This window comes from Aphis gossypii, chromosome 1, assembly GCF_020184175.1.
Source record: "Aphis gossypii isolate Hap1 chromosome 1, ASM2018417v2, whole genome shotgun sequence".
NCBI lineage: Eukaryota > Metazoa > Arthropoda > Insecta > Hemiptera > Aphididae > Aphis > Aphis gossypii.
Window position 1 is genome coordinate 53,519,446 of NC_065530.1, and position 22,466 is coordinate 53,541,911.

The following is a 22,466-nucleotide window of genomic DNA, read 5'->3' on the forward strand; positions in this document are numbered from 1 at the left end:
TGTAGAATGTTGGCAAGATGTACCTACGCTGTCACTCGTCGGGTATCAATTAAAAACATAGGTAATATAATCGCGCGATTATTGTCTATCTATAACACACGATCTATATAATTCTCAAACACCTTTGTAAAGTTTATTACACTGTATACGCATATAATATGATGTGTACGAATCAAATGTGCATCGCGGCGATTCATTGACGCCGAGGAAAATCGGAGCGATCTTCACGCCGAGGACGACGGCGCGCGCGACGTCGTTGGCGGCCGCAGCAAACATGGTAGGCGATATGGCGGCGCCCGGCGATTGGTCGACGGCCGGTCACGTGCGGGGCGTGCCTTCCGGCGTTGTTTTCCCCTCTAACCCGGCGACGGCGACGATCGCGGCGCGCACCGGCCCCGACGGCCGTCGTCACCGCCACCGCCGCGCATCAGTATGCCCAAAACGGTGTTCCGAGTGTGTCTGTGTGTGTGCGCGCGCCGCCCGTAGGTATATCGTACCATATGATCGCAGGGAATAAAAAAATCGTCTCGTCATTCGCCGTTCGTTTAGTGTCGAGTGCTGTTGACCGGATCACCGTCGTGATACGTAGATACGACTCGTCGGACCGCTGCGCGCGCGTGCAAATTCTCGTCGACAACGTGTTTCGTTTGTTTTTATCGCGTTAGATATTATTATTATATTTCGACAATCGTTATTGTCCGTATGCGATATTTGTTTTTACGACTGTCTCGCTGTTTTTTTTTATTTTTATGAGTACAACGTTCGTCGGACAGCCTTCTGCCCCCTCGCTCGTACTTCAATCGCCGCCGTCGTCGTCTAACTCCGTACGTTTTTTATACTCCGTATACCTACACGTCATAATATTACAGCGCACGGTGTGTTGAATGCGCCAACGATGAATTCGTTTCTCACCCACAACACGCTTCCGTACCATCAACCGGCGCAGATGCACCAGATGATGATGGCGGAGCCCAAGTACTCGCCGCCGGACGACTACGGCAACATGCAGAACTACATGGGTTCGCCGGACTTCTTCGGCAGCCCTCACCATCAACATCACCACCACCAACACCAGCACCACCACCCCTCGCATCACGCCAATCACCTGAGTCAACACACTCAACACATCGGCGGCGGCGGCGGTGGTGGCGGCGGAGGCGGTGGCGGAGGCGGTGGTGGCGGCGGCGGCGGTGGCGGCGGTGGAGGTGGTGGCCACCAGCAAGTGCAGGCCAGCGGCGGTGGAGTCGGCGTCGGCGGTTCGAGCGTACTCGGATCGACCGGCGGTAGCCACTATCAGGGACACTATCAGCAACAGATCCAGGCCATGTACCCGAGCCCGGGCCAGACTCCGTCGTATTACACCAGCGCCGCTTCCAATTACGGCGCGTACCAGATGCACCATGGTGGTCAGATGCCGCTGGAGGCGCAACAACCGCCGGCCGCTCTGATGCACAACGCCTCGGCGCAACAGTGCCAGGGCGGCAGCATAATACCGTCCGGGACCGGCGGCGGCCTGCAGGCCGTGGCCATCAACGCGGTAATGTCGCACGACATCAAGGACGACTCGTCGCCGTCGCCGCTGCCCTGTCACCTGCAACCGAGCCCGTCGTCGTCCAACCACATGTCCAACAACCCGCTGGACGGGTCGTGCTCCGACGACATGGACGACTGCAACACGGACACGGACGAGATGATGATGACCACGGTCAACGGGTCACCGATCATGATGGACGACAGCGAGTCCTCGGACCGGGTCATCTATCCGTGGATGAAGAAGAACCACGTGGCCGGAATGCGTAAGTCGTCCACATATATACCGATAAATAGATTTAGATTTGATTAATACATCGTACGACTTTATTACAGTAGCTACTTACCTATTATTATACTTTTACGATGATATACGACTTGACCCAAATTTATCGAACTTGTGTCTCATTTTGAGGACTACGATACGAATTGGTCAACTTCTCTATAATATATATAAGTATCAATTGTTTGTGATAAATGATAATGTGTATTTACACATTACAAAATATACAGTTCACTATATTATATGACTTATTCAAGTTCAAATTCTTAGTTAACTGATGTAACACCTCAACAATCCGTAATGAAATGTAAAAAATGATATGCGTATACATCGTTTTTAGTATTAAAATATAATATACCTACCTACCTATTTGTACCATCAGCATCGTCGTCGTTATAATCCGTATTGATTTTATATAGTAGCGGTATATCACCTATAACCTATAGTTTTCAGTCCTTATATCCATGCTTAAACACATGGCAATTTGGTGGCGCAACGTCGATTTTTTATTATTATGCGTTTATAACATGTTATAGGTACTTACGATTTACTTATATTTATGTATAGTATTATTTTATAGTTATAATACTTCTATAAGTTTTAATGTTTGAAACGTAATAACCTATATAAATATAACAATGCTCATACACAGAATACGTTCTCTTATACGTCTAATAAATATCTCAATCGTATTCGTTGAATATTAGGTATTATATTGCTCACAGTTTCAATAATACGATTCGATCAATATACCTTTACTACCTATATAATATGCGATAAACTCGTTTGTATAATATGTTATATATTTCAAAGTTACAACATCGTTCACATTATATAATATGTTGGTACCTTTTCCTATATTATAATATATATTATATACCTGCACTATTACATTGGTTCCTGCATAGTATGTACCTATATATAATATAACAATATGTTTAATATATATATATGTATATTGTATAGTGCCAAATAGGTATGTGTTGTAAAAGGCCAGACGTATTTTTTTCTCACTCTGCAATAATACGTCTCGTATCATGCAGTGCGTGTGCATTTATATGCGTATACTGAGATACTTACCTATATGTCCATTGATACGTCATGTTCATTCATGGCGTTCTATTTTTTAGCGGTAGTTTTTCGTCATTGACGTGTCTTCAGGACCTACCTGCTCATATATTAGGGTATTCGCAATGTCTTGTTGACAAGTCGTAATACAATTCAACTGTGGTTTGAGAGGTTTGAATTTAGTAGATCACGTATCCCGATTATATAATACCCTTAACCTTATAAAATTCATTGTCATATATAGCATCTATACCAATACATTATGTTTGTTTAACAAAAAAAAAGGCAATATAAACCACCGTAACAAATTGAACAATACACACATACCGCTACAACCGGAGGCATTATGATCTATATATTATGTTTTAGCCATTTCTCAAAAACGGATTTGGCCACTGTCCACACAAGACACCATAAAACATCTTATGTGCAAAAAAAACATTTTTTTCTCCTCTATTATATTATCTAAATACGACTTCCTGTTTACGGTTTCTTTGTACAGTATAGGTAATACAGAACAATAATTCGCATTTTTTTTCGGAAGGAGATATGTTCTAGATATCTTACTCGCCCAGTTTCATTTGTATATAATATAATATTAAAAACTGTATAGTTTTCGTTGAACTTCGTTATAAATTTGTATATTTAACAACTAGAATTATATTATTTATATTTTGGACAACGATTGACGACGAATCACTATATTATGATTATTTATTTAAAATACAAGACTACATATCGTAGTGGAAAATATATTTCGATATCGACTTCTCGTTAAATAATAAAATTGTATTATTACTATAATATCGATGTTTAGGTTGATAAAGCCAACGATCTGGACGTTTTATTATTTGGTAGGCGCAGCTCCACAATACAATATATAGGTATATATATACTTAAAAAATACCTCGAATTTTTTATAATCGGAGAGAATAACAATATTATATACCGTATAAATACATATGCACTCAATGCTGTGTCCGAAATAGGTAAGAGAGCCGTTGTCGTAATAGCTATAATATAATAATACGTATAGTAAGAGAATCTATATAATCTGAGATAGAGGCAACTAGATAAGACGATCGGATAAGAAACAAATGAAACGTTATTATTCGAATTATTTTGTATGTGTGTGTGTGTATAAATATATAGGTATATAGTTTTATACTGCTCTGCACGTGGTTGCCCCTGACCCCTTCTCTTCCCGGAGACGCGGCAATTATACCGATTCAAGAGTACAGAGCCACAGAATACATATTGTATTATAATATCTATTATTTATGTGTGTGTATGGATAAAAGCGATTTGAGGAATTTGTAAGCATCTTATAGTTATAGAAACTCCAAGACAACGTTGTTGTTTTTTTTTTTAATTTATCTTTTAAACATTCAATAGAAATGATTATTAGCTGCCTACCATTAAATTAAATATTTATACATTTTATAGATATAATAAAATAACACTATTTATAATTTAACTTGAGTTTATATCATGAAAAAATAAATATACTGCTTCCGCGTTTTTATTTTTTTTATATTAAGTGCGTATTGGAGTAAAGCTGGGTAGTAAAGACTTTTCATTCTCCGACGTGTGGGTATATTTTGATCACAGTGTGATAAATTGTGTAAGATTTTAGAACAAATGTCGCATATAGGGGCCTGTTCTTTGATGATTCGTGATGGGGGAGTAGTTAGTTACCCATAGATTTATGTGTCCTGTTTTGACTTAAGTGATTATTAGGTATACCAAGTGGTCTCTTCTTTTTAAATAAGTGTAAATTTTAATTTTTTTGTAGAACTTTTACATTTGTTTATTTGTTTGTAAAAAGTACCTACTCAGTCCAAATTTTTCTTCTGTGATTCCATTATTGTTATGTGTCTCTATAAGATAAGTTGTAACACGACGTTGTGTACCTATATTATTAATAACATTATGCGTTATTATAAAATGATGTAAGTTTATCCGTGTAAACGTTTAATATTAGACTCCTATAACCAATACCTAACACGCATATACATTATAATATAATATTTTTATGTACGTATAGTTATAGTTATACGCATATAAATTTTTCAATATGTAGAAGTCGTATAATAACTTATTACCATAAATAACCATAAATATTCTTACAGTAATAATTATATATTATACGCACAAAACGCTGCAGTATAAGAAACAGTGGATGTGCGAAATCCGTCATCGTTTTCACATATTATAATACCCGCCGTATACCTATAACTTATGTAAGATATACCTACGACGGAAATCCGTCGCGAGCCGTCGAGACACGTGACATTGACGGAGATTTTTCGCACGCACTTGACCGTTCCTCCGTGTTTAAAGACATTGCGACCGCCCCCCGAAACAGCCGAGTCATCATGTTAGTTTCACGCGATTGTCTGTATTGTATCACGTTTATGATACGTACTCGTTTGTCGGCACTGCACTCTCTGTAGTCGATCGTCAAATGAGTAAGTATCGCTCGCGCGCGTGCGCGTGTTTACTGTATGGCCGTACATGTTACACAGGGTTAAGTTATATTGCTGCAAGTTGTATTTTAAAATTATTGTTTAAACAATGTATACCGACTGCATAACTGACGTTTTGAAATTTTTGTTACCATCTTATATATTTTATGGTGTGAAAAGGGCTGCAGGGGTACACCCGGTTCGGTTTTACCTGAAACTCAACATATAGACTTCTATATTATATATGTACCTACCAATATGCATATGTTAATTGGCAATTAATACAGTTATTATGTAACAGTGACTATAAAATCATTATAGTTGACCGACATTACCGTGAAATTATCACACCCCTGAAATAATAACTATACGGTTGATACTTGATATGACTTTGTATACAGCTTTATAAAGTTATTAAAACAATAACAAAAATAGCAACCGATAATTTTTTTATAACCATTTATGACGTTTTTTCATAGAAAATCGTTACAAGTCAATAACTATACATAATTTTTATCCATTTCTTTCAGGAATGCGATTATTTTGTGTACAACCCGATGTATGTATGACGAGTGACGGCGTTCGGTATGATTTTTACACGAACAACGTAGGTATAAACCCGCCTGGGCTCTGAGTCTCTGACTTCCTGATAGGTACAATTTGAATAGTCTTAGAAAATATTTATTGATTATTAAATATTTCAATACTATATTAATATCTATACAATAAGTCAATAACACGGATATCTGAAAACTTTGTAGACTTTATTGACATAAATATTTATAGGCTACTATATGCTATATAGTATATAATTTGTAATGGCAATAAGTGTATTGATCACATTGAAATATTATATCCTAGCTATATTCTCACATTTAAATTCTGTTCTGTGTTTATTTTTATTCACAATTTAGTTCTAGGAATATAAAGCATGACACTTTAAATTGTATATCAGCTGAACGAGCTTACAAACAAAAATAATTAACTTTGTACGAAACTATTTAAGTTTTATTGAAAAGTTGGTGGTTTCTAAGTATTGTTAGTGAAAAGACTGAAAAGTGCATGTCAATCCAAACGATGTGCTTGTTTTAAAGATACATTACTCATTGACTTTGCTTAAAATGTCTTGAATAAATAAAAATGTTACTAATTAAATATATATCTGTACTTCTTTTTCTTTTCTTTTTAAATAAACCTATTAAGTAGCTAATAGCTTTTTATTTATTTTTTTTTTTAAAGTAATTATATATTTATGTGATTTAAATATTTACCTGTAGAAATATTGAAATATTAAATAATTACCTACATTAAATATTATTATCTATATGTAAAACTTAACTTTTTAACTTTTATATCTTTGAATAAATATATATGAATAACATTGTGTAGGTACGGAATTAAATATAATATAAATAAATAAACGATAGGTAGATTAGTCATGTACCTATACCGGCTATACTTAGGTACATTAGATAAAAAATAATATATAATTACTATGTGCATAAAAAAGTTTTATTTCACTAAAAGTCAATGACCACATCATAATTGAGAAACCATTGAAAAGTTGACCATTTCATGAAAAAATAGAACGAGTGGCTACAACATATTATATACATATATAATATATACGTAAGTCGCACGATGTCTGATGATAATACAATCGCGTATAGTACACCTATGTATAGTACATAATATATTATATATACCTCATCTATGTCCTACGTAGTCTACGTACTGTAGTGTATACACTATATACAGCTATATGTGATATTTGACCTTCGATTTATTATTTTGTGTTTCATACTTTCGTTTTGGATTGGTTAACTTATAATATTCAACAGCACTGCAGAGTGCAGCTAGCAAATATTGCAATTACTCGTCGAAGCTATATAGTTTTCTCGTTGAATATTGCCTTGCACGCGTTATGATATATCGCGAACATTTATAAACAAAGTTTCATAAAAATAGATACTTGTAGTAATGTTTCTTCCTAGCTGGTTCCTAATTGACCTACTTATACTTACACTTATATAATTGTATTATACTTCACCTAGAATGTTCTTTTGGTTGTTATGCGCAACGGCATAAGTTCATAAGGAGGTTATAAGTTATAAATTCAATAATGTTAAACGAGGTAATTTAAGTTAAATTTAAGTAATTGATTTTATGTTGTTTTATTGAAAATTCATAATCAACATTTAGAATTTGAATAAAAATTGAAAATGTATTAATAATTAAAATTTACATAAAATAAACTAGATTTCATTATTAAATTGATATTTTAAATTTATTCATCGATAATAATAATATAGGAGGATATATAATATAGGTACTAATTGTATAATTCAATTAAATATAGGAAATTAATGTAATCGCTATGACGATTCTCATCATGGCAAATTAATTTAAACTTATAAAGTTATAACTATTAACTACTTAGCTGTGGTTTTCAACTTTTTTGATTAATTTTCACTTCATATATTTTGTCAACAAATATTAGGTATTACGTATTTTTTTTTTAGCCCATTCTAAATCGAATTTTCTTTTGATAGAAACTCTAAAATATGCAAATATACTCATATAATAATATGTACTGTCACATATTATATTAACATTTAGCTATAATAGCAAAATACCTATTAAATGATTTGATTCAACTAGCAATAAGAACTCAAATACTGATTTAAAACAAAATGAAGTTACAATTGTAATTTTATTCCACTTTAAAATTCCATACAGATATTGATTAAATAGTTTAGTTATTAGATACTATTATTATATACAATCCTCATAATCTAATAAGATTTCATATTATAATGATTAATTAATGATTTTTTCGTGAACATTGCATTCATTCCGTAGATAAAATATCAAAATTACAGACAGGACTATTATTGCATTTCCTCTATAAATGTATATAAAAAAATTAATTATATTTATACATTATAACCTGTCTGTAAGTACTTATGTACGTAGATACATTATACCTATAAGAATTTAGCGTGTAAATAGTTGAATGCACTATGTATCAATGCGGTGAAAATGGAATGGTCAGCGGTTTCCAAACTATCGTTGTTGTATGTAACACGATAAAATAATGCAATTAAAATTTAAATAGGTAACTATAATAATACAACACACGCGCACTGATTATAATATGTGTAGGTAGATGCCTATAATATTATGTACAACTGTATGAGTTATTAAAATACTGCACATATTATATTTATAGTTCTACTGCAGTGGCAATGACCGCTAAAATGGAAAGTTGTGTTTACGAATTATTTTAAAAACGTGTTGACCGTTTGTTTTGAATTAGAATTATTGATCAACACACAATAACATATACATAAACATTTTTATGTGGTTTTTAATTATTTTCGAAAACCTTTTCACATATATTTTATTTATCGTTTAGGAGTAATACGCAGTATGCGGGAAGAATAAGATAGTATTATAGTCCTGTAGCTTAGTGACTAATAAACTGCTCAAAATACAATCTCGATAACTGATAAATAATTTAATAATTATTATATACCAGAATACCGTAATACTGAATATTATAATAAGCTGTGAATATTAGTTGTTACCATAATAAAATCGTACAAATATATAAACATTTTAACTTGTACAAACAAGTATAATGTCTATTCGCTAATTGTTCATAGAAGTACGAGTATCCGCACGTATAGATTTATAATAAATAAATTATAAGTACCTATATTATATAATTGTGATATAGGTACCTATAATATATTTAAATTTTCAATATAGCAATATATAAGTATATGTACATTGTACATATTTCAAATCACCATTACTGTTAATGAATAATTTAATCAATCTTCAATATGACTCAACTATCAAATGTTTGTACTTATTCGTACAATTTAAATGATATAGTTTTTACAGTACATAAATAAATAATTTAAAAAAATTGTTTTTATTAATAATTTTAATATCGTCACCATCGATATGCATGTTTACATTAATGTATATGAAGAACACTTTTTAATTATAAATAAATTATCTGTATATAATTGGTATATATGCTAATACGTGGTCGCACGGACTACATTTAAAAATTAAGTAAATGAAAAAACATCTTGAAGTTCATACTTTGAAATAAATGTGCAGTTAACTTTAATACACGACTTAATGTAAATTGTACCTATAGTTAAATGTACCTATCATTGTAAATGTAAATTATATGAATTAATCAAAATTGTATAGGTATTATATAAATATCTATTATATTACAACAAAATATATTATGGCAATATATTGAGTATACCTACTAAATATATAAAACTATATAATAAATATATTATATATACATAGATGATTAACCAAAAAATACGCCTAATACCTTCTATTTTTCTTGAATAATATATTTTTTATAATCTGTTTAAAAACCGAATTCGAACAAGTATAGTTTTCAATTTATTAAAACAAATTTATAGTACCTATAAGGCTTTAAAAATGATTTTACAAACACCATTAAGATATATTGAGTATAATATTGAATATATAGTAATTTTTATTTAAGCCCGAACCATTTTTATTAAATTATAAAATTTTGATAGATGATGCGGATATTAACGACTATAATTTTTAAACCACCATAGATAATATAGCCCCATGTTTTGTAAACTTATTAGCATAAACCAATAACTATATAATTATAAAATGTTTAATAACATGAAAACTACTCTTTCGAATTTTGATTTGCCTACATCCTTAGATAACCTACATCAAAAGTTACAAAAAATTATTTGCTAAATAATTTGAAGTAAAAAAGTGGGATTCTCATGTAAAATACAAAACTTTATATCACCAAAGGACGATGCTTAAATGGTACAACAATGATTGTCTTCAAGTATATTTACAATTTCTAATCATCAGATTTTGAACAACTGCGTTACTGATTAAATGAAAAATGAGTAGGCTATATGCTTGATAAATCACCCTGTTCTTATAATATATTGATATAGCCGCATATAGGTATATGTTTATTAGGTATTATAGATTTAAATAAAAATATTCAGTGTCAGTATTATTTTAAATAGATCATAGTATAGTGATTATTATTATTTATTAGAGTTTAAAATAATAAATAATGTGTGAAATATCACAACGAAAGTAATGTTTATAATATAGGTATTATAGGTATATGCATTATACATATTGTTATATTACCTACACTTTAATAGTATAATATGTAAATGGTGTTTGTCAATCTCTGTCATTGAATATTTTAATTTCTCGACACCGTCATCGGTAAATAACATGCAATAATAGATGATGCCATGTCGGCATTACAACGATAATAATTATAGATGGTCTTATCGCGTAGAGATAGTGCGCGCGACTGCTGCTGCAGTGGCAATGGCGGTGAAGGATGTTTCCGCGATCACGATTAGCCATAAATCATTTTATGCGATCGATAAAATCTTTCGCGAGCATCGGATTCGGATTTCTTGCGACATTCATTAAATCTCCAAGGATTTATAAACCATACGAAAAATATATGTACTTAAAAATTTTACAGACGCATAATAATATGCACTGCCGCGTTAAGTTGTACATCGTCGCAAGTCTTTGAACCTAAGACTGACTTGGTCACGGTGATGGACACTGATGGTACATCGTCAGTTATTATATGTAATAGCTAATAGATAATAGGCACATTTATATATAGGTATATATACGTATGAGGGCGAGATGCATGTGAAACGATGCAGTGAAATATATGAATTTGAATATATTATATTATTATAAACGGTATTTTCAATTAGGTATGTTTCTATATTATATAGTTACTATCCTTTCTATTACATATTTACATCAATAGCATATTCTAAAGCGGAATATTGACCGCGAGCGATTCCGATGATCAATGCATAATTTATACTTACGTATGTTTAAGTATCTATACTCAATTATGACTTATATGAGTCTTAACACTTTTAACATATATTATATTATTTACACTTACACTACTGTTATATACCTACATTTACATACGCGTGACCTGAGAGTTATCTGTAGTGGTGTAGCCTTCTATACGTTTGTTTATACTTAAACGGCTAAGACTTATTTCAAAACTAATATATTTTATTACCAGCGTCGCAGTATTTTACCGGAATTTCTTTTAAGCCGCGTATCACGCGGCTTAAATTTATCTGGCTTTTCTATCTCTTCCTAGAATATTTCACTATATAAAATATAATATTATATTATACGTATATAAACGTGGATTTTCTCTCTCGTACGATTCCTATATATTTATGTAATATATACCATACATTTGAGTATTTTTATTTTATTTTTTTTTTTTATTCTGCTCTTCTCTCGTAGGACCTGCAGGCGCTTTGTGGCCTTTTCCTTGTGCAGTTTTCATTCACGACACGTATTTGATTAATGGTTCAACGGGGTCAGGAGCATCTGCCGTTATACATCCGGACAAGTATGGGTGAGGCATAGGGGGTGTACGGGGGAATATACAATATACAGGGCGCGCACGATAGACAGAGAATGTGTGTGTGACGAGTAGAGTGCGGCGGGAAACCCGCGGCGGACCGTACACAGTAAAAAGCCAAAACCTTTGTGCGCCCTTTTTCGAACCCCGTCGGAATATTGTCGAAAATTTAGCTAGTGACATGTCCTTTGAACGCTCGCGCCATGCCGCCGCAGCCATCGGCGTGTCCGCGAGAATACATTACACCCTAGGGACGGCTACATACATATACACACGAATACACACACACAAACACATTTGTATAAAGCTACTGTTCCTTGTCTGCGTGCGTTTTCCTCTTTCCCTTTTTTTTTTTTATACGTTCCAACGATTTTCACAGAACGTTGACACATCAAAAGATTTTATTTTTTATTCTCCTTTTTTTCAAAGTGTGTATACCTGGTATGATAATAATATATGCACGTTGTATAATACTCGCACGTACACTTATACTGATATAGCTATAACATTTTGTTACCGAAAATCATATCGGTTAAACAATTAAAACTCAGTATATACTACGCTGTTTTTATGAAAAAAGCAGATGTGTCCAATATATGTTTATAATTTAATTTATATGCGTGAACATACTTTTAACATTATATTTAAATATATAAATATAGGTATATTTTTATTTATTTCCTTCCTTGTTATCATTATACTCATCAATTATAGATATAATATCTATCTAAGTTATGTCCTATTATACTCTAAGCATAAGAACAACGGACGATGATAGACACGATAACAATAATATACGTACATACTACATATTATATATTATATTATTAAATAAAACACCGAATAGGATCTATGTATTGAGATCGGAACTCTTCATATTGATGTTTACCGATGAACATCTGGAAGCCACACTTTTTCAACCAAAAAGTATTTAGCTGCTCTACATACAGTTATCGTTAGGCTCTCTAGTTATCGTTATCGCCCAAACAAAAAGTAACTTTTATACTAATAATTATTTATATTATATTGCTTTGTCGGATGATTAAATTTTTTCATTTTTGAGTAGATTAAAATTTGAGCTTAGAATTTTGTTTGAATCATAGGTATACAGTTTTTTACATCTGCAAGTGTTTATCATATTTTAATTATTTTTTTAGTTTTCTTTTAAATAATTCTGCTCAAAATTACTTTTACCACCACACTTGTAAGATAAAAATAATAAACCTTTTTTAATTTGTAAGCAACGAGGCGTTTCCTGTAGGGCGTTTTTGCTATATATACCTAATATATACGCCCTCTCAAGGGAACGCCTAAAAACCGTATTTTCATTACCTTCAATTTTATTTTTACGTTGGCGTATATATATATTTAATACAAACCATCATTGACAATTAATTCGTGCCGAAAATATTTTAAGTTTTAACAGTTTACGTTTAAGAAACGACTTAACCGAAGCCTTAATTAAATGTGTTTATAATTATACTATCTTAAAAATTGAAAATAAATCATAGATAATAATATACAAACTTGTAATCAAATGTCTCGTAAAAATAGGTAAAATAGGTAAATATGCCACTTTAATATGATTGTCATAAATATATACATAAATACATACTTTGGCAATACTCGTGTGATAGATTATAATCGACATCAATTTTGTCATCTTCAATAAGTACTTGTAAATTATCAATGACGAATGGGCTCGTTGCTGCAGGGGGCAGGTATAAGCGGCGGCGGCGAGACGATAAGATGTAAATGTTGATAAATTACAAGGGACTGTATAATATACACTTACTGTGTACAAAGTACTATAAGCACAGCGACGAGTGTCATACATATTATATAGTTTCTATATACGGCGACTGTGGTCGTACGAGTCCTGTGTGTAAGTATTAGGTATTTTATATAATATATATTATATAACAATAATAATAGGTAGGTAATAATAATAAATGTATATAGGACCCGTAGGACATAAATCGCACGCAATTCAATAATGTATAATGGTAATAATAATAACATATACACAAACATAATATTATAATAATGTACGCGTATCGATCACGTCCGAGAGAGAGACGGTGCGTGTACAATAATATAGCAGCAGACGTCGTCTCGATGCTGTGTGTCCTTCGGTGTACATTAATTTTTTTACACTGCACATACGTCAAATCCCCATAAATATCGTTGTGCGGCACGCATAGGTACGTACGTATAAATATGTACATTGTCCGTGACCCTCCCGTGCAGTATATCACAATCAAAATAATAATGTGTACGAGAACATGCCGTTATTATTAATAACGCGTGTATAATATAATATTAAATGGCCTCATATCGTCGCAGCAGCAACAGGGGAAGTCTCGTAGGTACCTACACGGGTGTCGTAGTGTGCTTGTACGATGTTAAGTAGGTGCTTATGTATAGTGGTCTGTCGAACTCGCATATATATACGATATACGTCACATCGGTAATAATATATAAACGGGGACGTATATAAATAATAATGGCCACACACTCGTCTCGATATGCGGTGCAGCGTCGTCTCGGGATTCTTCGGGGCGGCGTGGAAGAGCGTGTAAAACGCGCTAACGACAATGGCAAGCGATTTATAATTTTTGGACCGCGCGACCTCACCCGGCGAACGCGAGCGGACCGCCGCTGCAGCCCGCGAGATTAATATCGTTCGACAGGGCGGTCTCATTGTGCCCCTTAATGATCGTACATATTATTATTATTATATATACATACGAACACGAACACTGTGCACCAGCGCGTTTATACTCCCAAAACACCCATTACAGAGGTCACGTAAATTACGTATACAGGCAGGTAGGTAGGTGTATATATTATACGTGTGTGTGGTTGTCGTTGCGTTTTGTATGGATGATGTATATATGCCTATTATATATATATATTTACTGCGCACATCGAGCACTGCCGCAGACGAGCTCTATTCATTGCTAATTTGAACATCTTTAGATCGCTATTGATATACACGCTCACTCCTCTATCGTATATAAATATTTTATGTGTTTGTACACACAACGATATTTTACTGATGCAACGACACGGCCAAGCTCATTTGTATCTGCCCAAGGCGCATATGATATTATTATAAGCACAAACACGCACACACTCGCACTATACGACCACCGGTGGTCCTCTCCGCTTATGCTGGTCGACAGTGGTCGTAGGTAGGTATACGCAACACACGACACTGGCTGTTTTATTATATATACGTGAGGTCGTCGTAGGTCCTTCCCGAGTGCATGTGATAATACGAGTATTGTACTGTTGAGTCGTTTGATTGAGCTTTTTTCAAAACTTTATTTTTTTTTATTTTTTGATAAATTTGGTTGTTATGATAACTTACATTCAATCACGTGTTTGATTTTATATTTTTTAGATATATATTCTTAAAAGCATAATAGTTTATGCAAAATATAGAAATATAGAAATCCTAACCCTGTATAGACTATAATGAGAGTAACGCATTACATAAAGGGGTTTGTCACATTTTCCGAAACCATGCGAATCTACGCATGTAGATGCGTCGTGTACGTTCTCAGAAGTATTAACAATTTATAATATATGTGTACCTATATATTATTATTTATTATTTAGTATTAAAATGTTAATCATTATTAGAGAATCGCTTCACATCGCATCCCGATCGTCCGAATAGTGTTATTCTCTGTTAAAGGTATTGCATCGCGTTGTAATATATAGTAAAAAGCCATATTATTAGGTACAGAAGTTGTGATTAACACGTCTTATTTTATTCCATTTATTCATTATTTTATAAATAGATAAATTAGATTTTTATTTTCCCACACAATTATTATGTTTATTTATTACTTTATAATATATATATATTTAATAATATAACATAATGTGTTTTTTAACCTAATATCACAGGTATTATACCTAGTATAGTTATAATACCACTATCTAAATTACTATGATATTTCCGGATGACTTGTTATTTTTTTTGGCGAATTTATTTAAAGAGATCTAATAAAAACTTTTTTAAAACTGATAAAATTATATTTTATACATGATTGCTTATCATAAGACACGAATTAGTTTGAGAAACTTATATATAAGTGTAGTAACTCAATAGCTGACAAAACGTGCAGAGTTTACACATAAAAAGTCGTATTGTAAACCGTAATAATCGGAGGACACTACTTGAAAAAGTTTTGTAAACGCGCCCAAATGATTATTTTATTATATTATTTAGGTTTTTTTTTAATAATTTTTCGACGAAGTGTATAAAATATTGTATACAACAACTAGCTGACATTTAATCAATAACCGGTAATCAAATTACGGGAATCAAACATTGTACTTGAGCACCGCCCCAATACTGCATTGATGTTTATATTATTTTCATTCGTGTGAAACCGTATATGAAAACGCCCAAAATCCACAATAATTTACGACCTTCTAGATTTTTCCCTAAATTTAAACACCAGGCTAAAATTTTAATCGTAATTGCTTTAGTAAAGTTTTTGAAATTTTTAGATATAACGGTATCCCAAGTATTCAGTTTTCAAACGTTACTCACACATATAAAGACAACTTCAAGTTAGATTGAGTTATAGATGAACCGAAGGCTTGGTGCTTGGCTGAATTTAGTGATTAGTAATAGCGATATACTACAGTGTCACTGTAAAACATAACATTATTCCACATTTCAAAAAGTAGAATCCAATAAATTTTACTAAATAATGGTATATGTTAAATCAGTTACTACTTACTAATGTAAGTAAGTTCATCAATACAAATACTTAGAGAATCACTTAAACATATAATAAAATCACCAAACATTTTAAAATAATTTTTTACCAGAAATGAACTTTTACGTTATCACTACGGTCTCTTAAGTATTTTCAGTCAATATATACTGAATATTATACAGGTATAATACAATAATGTCGTAAAAAGATACCTTAAAATATAAATCGATAAACCGCAGAAATTATTACAACTATATTGTTTATTTTAGTTACAATGCTTTTGGCACATTCTTATATACATACATTTTTATTCTTTGTGATTTAATGCATGTAGGTACCTACAATTATATAATATATATATATATTATTTTTTAGTGTTTATGAGTTTTGGAAGTTCTGCTAGAAAAATTATTTTTTTCATAATACGTGATGATTTCTAGACATCTTCTTTTAAATTGCATAACACAACACAGCAGTACATATACACCAATGCTTCGAAATGAGCCATAAGTGACGCATATCCCTATCCTATTTATTCTTTGTGATAATACTATATTATATAATGTTATTGGTAAATAATATTTTAGTTACGCGTATAAGAATCATTATATTTTTCAAAAGCTATTGCGTGTTTATATGAAAACAAAGTAGGTAATATGTATATAGAAATTAGAAATCAGAAAATGATAGTTAATATTGGATTATTGAAGAGTAATATTATTAATTATATATGATTACAGTTTAAATTTAAATACTTAAAATTTCATTTTTATTTGTAGAAAAAGCAAATTGTATAAGAATCATAATATTTAAAAAATGCGTAAATATAATATATAGGTAACTTGTACACTATAAACTCGTTATTGATTTATATATATATACCGAATGTGTTCGAAATTGGTAAAAGGTCACATTGTGTCATTCCTTGTGACGTGGTGTAGACCGACGGCGTTCGAGAAAAAGAAATCCCATAAATCTTATAATTAGGAGGTATATAATAGTATAATAATACAATTTTCTCGACTATTATATATATAGCTGTTAGGTATATATATAGCTATCCTATTATAGATATATATCATATTGGTGTTAACACTACACTTTTTCGATGATATATGTCTGTATAGGTATAGGTATAGTATAGGTACCTACCTATATACCGTTGCGCAACAATCAATATATTTTATATGCGTGGTTATTGCGGCGGCCCCTGAGGCTTTATATATGATAATAAATAATATATTATGTAGATGTGATTTTTTTTTCTTTTCGCCAATAGATGTGTTTTGCGCGCTACAACACACACACACACAAACTGGCACACGATCTTAACGAGCTGCAAGGCCGTCGTTATCACTGAAGTGCGTTTCTTTATATATATATACATGATATATCTATAGATATATATCTGCAGTATACAACTCTGTAGCGTATGTTTTTGTGTAATAGAAAAGTTGATGTCGAACAACAAACACACACGTGCGTGTAATACTTATAGAGTGTGTATATCGTATATAAAGGTAATAATAATAATAATATTAATACACGCCGCACAGACGGAATATAACAGCAGCAGATTAGAAGCAGCTATTCGTCGTTGGGTGACCCGGCAACGTCGAAAAACGCACCCGAGACGGCGGCATAAATTATTATTATATACGGCGCGCATACTACTCCGGCAACGTTCCCCCATTTAAGGACTGCCGCCGCCGCCGTAACCACCACGCCCTTGTCCACCGACCGAACATGGCTCCGGCATTTCGATAATAATAATAATAATAATAATGGGAGAAATATTTCGAAATTAAACGTTCGGGCGCAGAAAGACGCCACCGCTCAATAATATTATCGTGTACATATATAGGTATATATATTATCCATTAAACGACAGCGTGTACCAATATTCAATTATAAATACACATATACTCGTACATATACCTAAACTTACACGCTCAATATTATTGATACAATACGCGTATATAACAATAATTAACAATTGATAATGAATGTATAGTTTCTATAAACGAAAGGACCGTTATTTAGACCGTCATCTGCAGTGTTTTCTACATTAAACTTTTCCACGAGGACAACAAACACATTGTACTCATTAACTATGTTTTCGGATAAATCAAAATAAATTAGTTGTCATTTGTCAAAATAATTCAATAAAGTTAAACATTTTTTCTGTTTATTACATTTCGTGGAAATCGCGTATAGGACAAGTATCTATAATCTTTTTTTATGAGAAACGTGAACCACAAAAGTCCTGGATCTACTTTCTGGAATGCATTATTATATTTATCATGATACATAAACTTTACTACGAAAGCTTACATTTCAGGACAAACTGAAAATATCTATATAATCTACCGTGTCATTCAAACTCACTTAATTCCTATAAATTATATATGTAAACACTAAATAGTTGTTTGAATCGCATTGTTAACTATACTCTACCCCTCTCAACTACTCAATCATATACTACTCATCGTCTCGTTCACGCCACGATACATTTGACGTACCTAATCGTAAGTTTTGTAATAACACCGTGAAAAATGATATTTACACGATATATACTATCAAAAATTTATATAAAAACAATCCAATTATGAGATTAGATTTTAACAAGATTATATGCATTTATAAGTTTACTACATACCTATTGTGTGCCCCTACTGGCCACTTCAGTGTAGTACTGTAGTCAGTTGATCTTTTGATAATGTTTATATGCCGACATGCCGTGTTCGCATAAATATTCGTTTCTGATGATGTGTGTATAAGACTTTTGTGTTTTTTGATTTCAGCGAACGGCGCGTACCAGCCGGTGGACGTGAAGAGACAGAGAACCGCGTACACCAGGTATCAGGTGTTGGAGCTGGAGAAGGAGTTTCACTTCAACAAGTACCTGACCCGTAGACGAAGGATCGAGATCGCTCATTCGTTGGTGCTGTCTGAGCGGCAGATCAAGATATGGTTCCAGAATCGCCGAATGAAGTACAAAAAGGACAACCATCTGCCCAACACGAAAAACGTGCGCCGGAAAAACGGAAGCACGCAGCCGGCGGGAAAAAAGTCCCGGGCCAAAAACAATAACAATAACAACAATAATAACAACAACAACAACCATCAGCAGCCACTGTGCTCGCCATCCGGATTGAAAATCGATTCGCACGACATGTCACCGCAACAACAACCCGAGTTGAGGTTACAACAACAGAGTGATACCGGATCGACGTCGCTGATGGCCGCCATAATACCATCGTCGTCGACGTCTTCGTCTTCGTCGTCGTCTGCCGCCGCGTCGGTCGCCGGACACAACAATCCGGCCGCTGCTATGCAGCAACAGCTTCATCAACAGCAACAACTCCAGCAGCAGCAACAGCAACAGTTACAACACTGTCTGAACCACCGGCCAACGCACCTATCTCAACACCTACAGCAACAGCAACAGGGTTTGGCCATCGGAGTTGGCACCGGTGAGTACGGCCTCACTCAGCTGTAACGGCACGTTTGCAGATCGTGAGCCCGTTTTCCAAGGTATAAGTTACTTGACATAAAATGAAAATATATGAAAAAAACCGTAAAAATTCAAAAAAAAATAAAAAAATACAAAGTGGTCACCACGTTATATTATCGATATAGGTACTATATTTTAATTCGTCATACTATAATTTATTATATACTGCTGCAAACATTTTCACTTCTTCAGACATTCTATGTATATAATATGGGATTCTTCTTGACCGATTGTTTTCTCCGCGCAGTCCGATCGGTTATGTTATACCCTAAGGTTATATTATAACCTTATAGAATCCAAGTCCCTGTTTATCGTTCGAATTTTCCATACTTTATAGTTTATATCGTCTGCAATTACCGAGAACGTGACGATTAATATATTAAATCTGACTTTCAATGTTAATGTATTGTATTGCGTATGATTATAAAAGCCTACGAGTGTATATTTACTAAAAGATAAATATTTTGATTGTGAGAAGAATAATTCCTATGATATATATAGTATTCATGTCTGATAATGGGCTTATTGAAATCTTCTGGCGAAATAAATTTCAACGCACGGTAGATAGATATAAATTGGTTAAAATGTTTATATTTATGAAATAAAAATGTTATTTAATGTTAGTTTCACTTATATTTAGATCTTTTTTTGCCCAATCGTTTTGTTTTCGTTACGATAAAAAGATATTCTATATATGCTATATATATATATTTATGAATAATTTATATAATTTATAAAATAGAAAAACATTATTCATATACAACTCGCATAAATATATATATGAGTTATATGAAATATGTGAAGAATAAAATTATATACAGCTCATTTGTAAATTTTCAAAATATTGTACACTATATAAGGAATCGTATTATAATTATTATTATTATTATTATTATTAATATTATTATATATTTTTTTTTTTTTTTTGTAATCTTTTAATGTGTATATAAAATACAAATCTCGAAAACACAAGCTCATTTATTTATCGACCTATAAAATATAATATATAATAGGTATTACTACTTTATTATAATATTCACATGTCTACTGTAATATGTAAATGATTTTCCATCATATAAACTATAAATGAAAAGCTATTTTTTGTTTTATCGTTGTCGTCGATTGATGTTAGAATGTCTTTTTTTCTTTTTTTTGTATACTCAAAGAAAAAGAAAATATTTTTAACTTGTGTATTATACCTATAAACTATGTATAATATATTATTGTATACTTTAAGAGTCGCTATATATATTTTCAACCTTAATTGTTTTAAAATATGTATTTCTTTTCTTTTCATTTTTCCTTTATCTTACACGCATGCCATACTTGTTATGCTGAGTCCGTCGAATGACGATAGGTTTCAGTATAGTGAACAGTGATATTATTATATATGCCATGACATCGTGTGATACTATGAGCATAGTATATATTATGTTGCTAAAAACAAAATATAATACAAATACATTTAAATAATATAGAGAAAAACAAATAAAAATATAAACCATCATTGAAACTAAAAGGTTTTTATTTTTATAATACTTAATATGTAATATTGGTATTTTTACTGGCCATAGCCCAATGATATATTGTTGGTATTGTGTAGATACAATATTATAGATATATATCACACCAAATACTGTACTTAATAATATATGTAGGTAATAGTATAAAGCTATAACACCAGTTTCTATGTATTATAGAATGCTTTTCAAAAGTATTTAATAATTATCTTTTGGAAAAAAAAAATGTCTATATCATGAAACCTTTTAACGTTATAAAACTGTAGAATATAGGTACTCTATAATTTTTTTATGTACTTATTAATAGCTAGTCAATACACCCGTCAACAAAAACATCGAAAAACAAGTTAATAACTAGTTGATTATAATGATAATTGCTTATATTTTCTTTGACACAATAAAAAAAGTTGTATAAAGACATAATTATACAAAGTGTGAATCTAAAAAATAATAATAAAACTGAATCAAATTAACAGTTACAGATCAAAAAGCACTGCAGAGAACCTTTTCCGATTAACCTATATTATGTTTTTTATTTTATCAAATTTTTAATAATACTATTTAGGTGCCCAGAATACCTATACTTTACTACCTATACATCTCATAAATTATAAGTATTACTGTATTCGTCCTAAAAATAACTTTTAAAAAATATTTCACTCAAATACGAATAATAATTCATAATATAAAGGTTAGTACACAATTACAATTTCACAAACTTACATGATATTATTATTACGCCATAAAACGTAGGTACTTATAATAATACCTTCGCGGTTTGGCGCGTTCTCGACAGTGTACCCTTCTCCGCTAGTCGTTACAGTTCTATGCAACGAAACGGATTCTTGGCATCA

General features: G+C 32.2%; 1 protein-coding gene across 1 annotated transcript; it reads left to right on the top strand.

Moving 5' to 3' along the window:
- The first annotated feature begins 409 nt into the window (after window positions 1–409).
- LOC114120954 (homeotic protein deformed-like) lies at window positions 410–20,971 on the top strand. The gene is made up of 2 exons (XM_050211079.1): window positions 410–1,796; window positions 19,380–20,971. Exons 1-2 carry the CDS (start codon window positions 896–898, stop codon window positions 20,075–20,077), a joined length of 1,599 nt encoding a protein of 532 aa, XP_050067036.1. The 5' UTR covers window positions 410–895; the 3' UTR covers window positions 20,078–20,971.
- The last annotated feature ends 1,495 nt before the right edge of the window (window positions 20,972–22,466 follow it).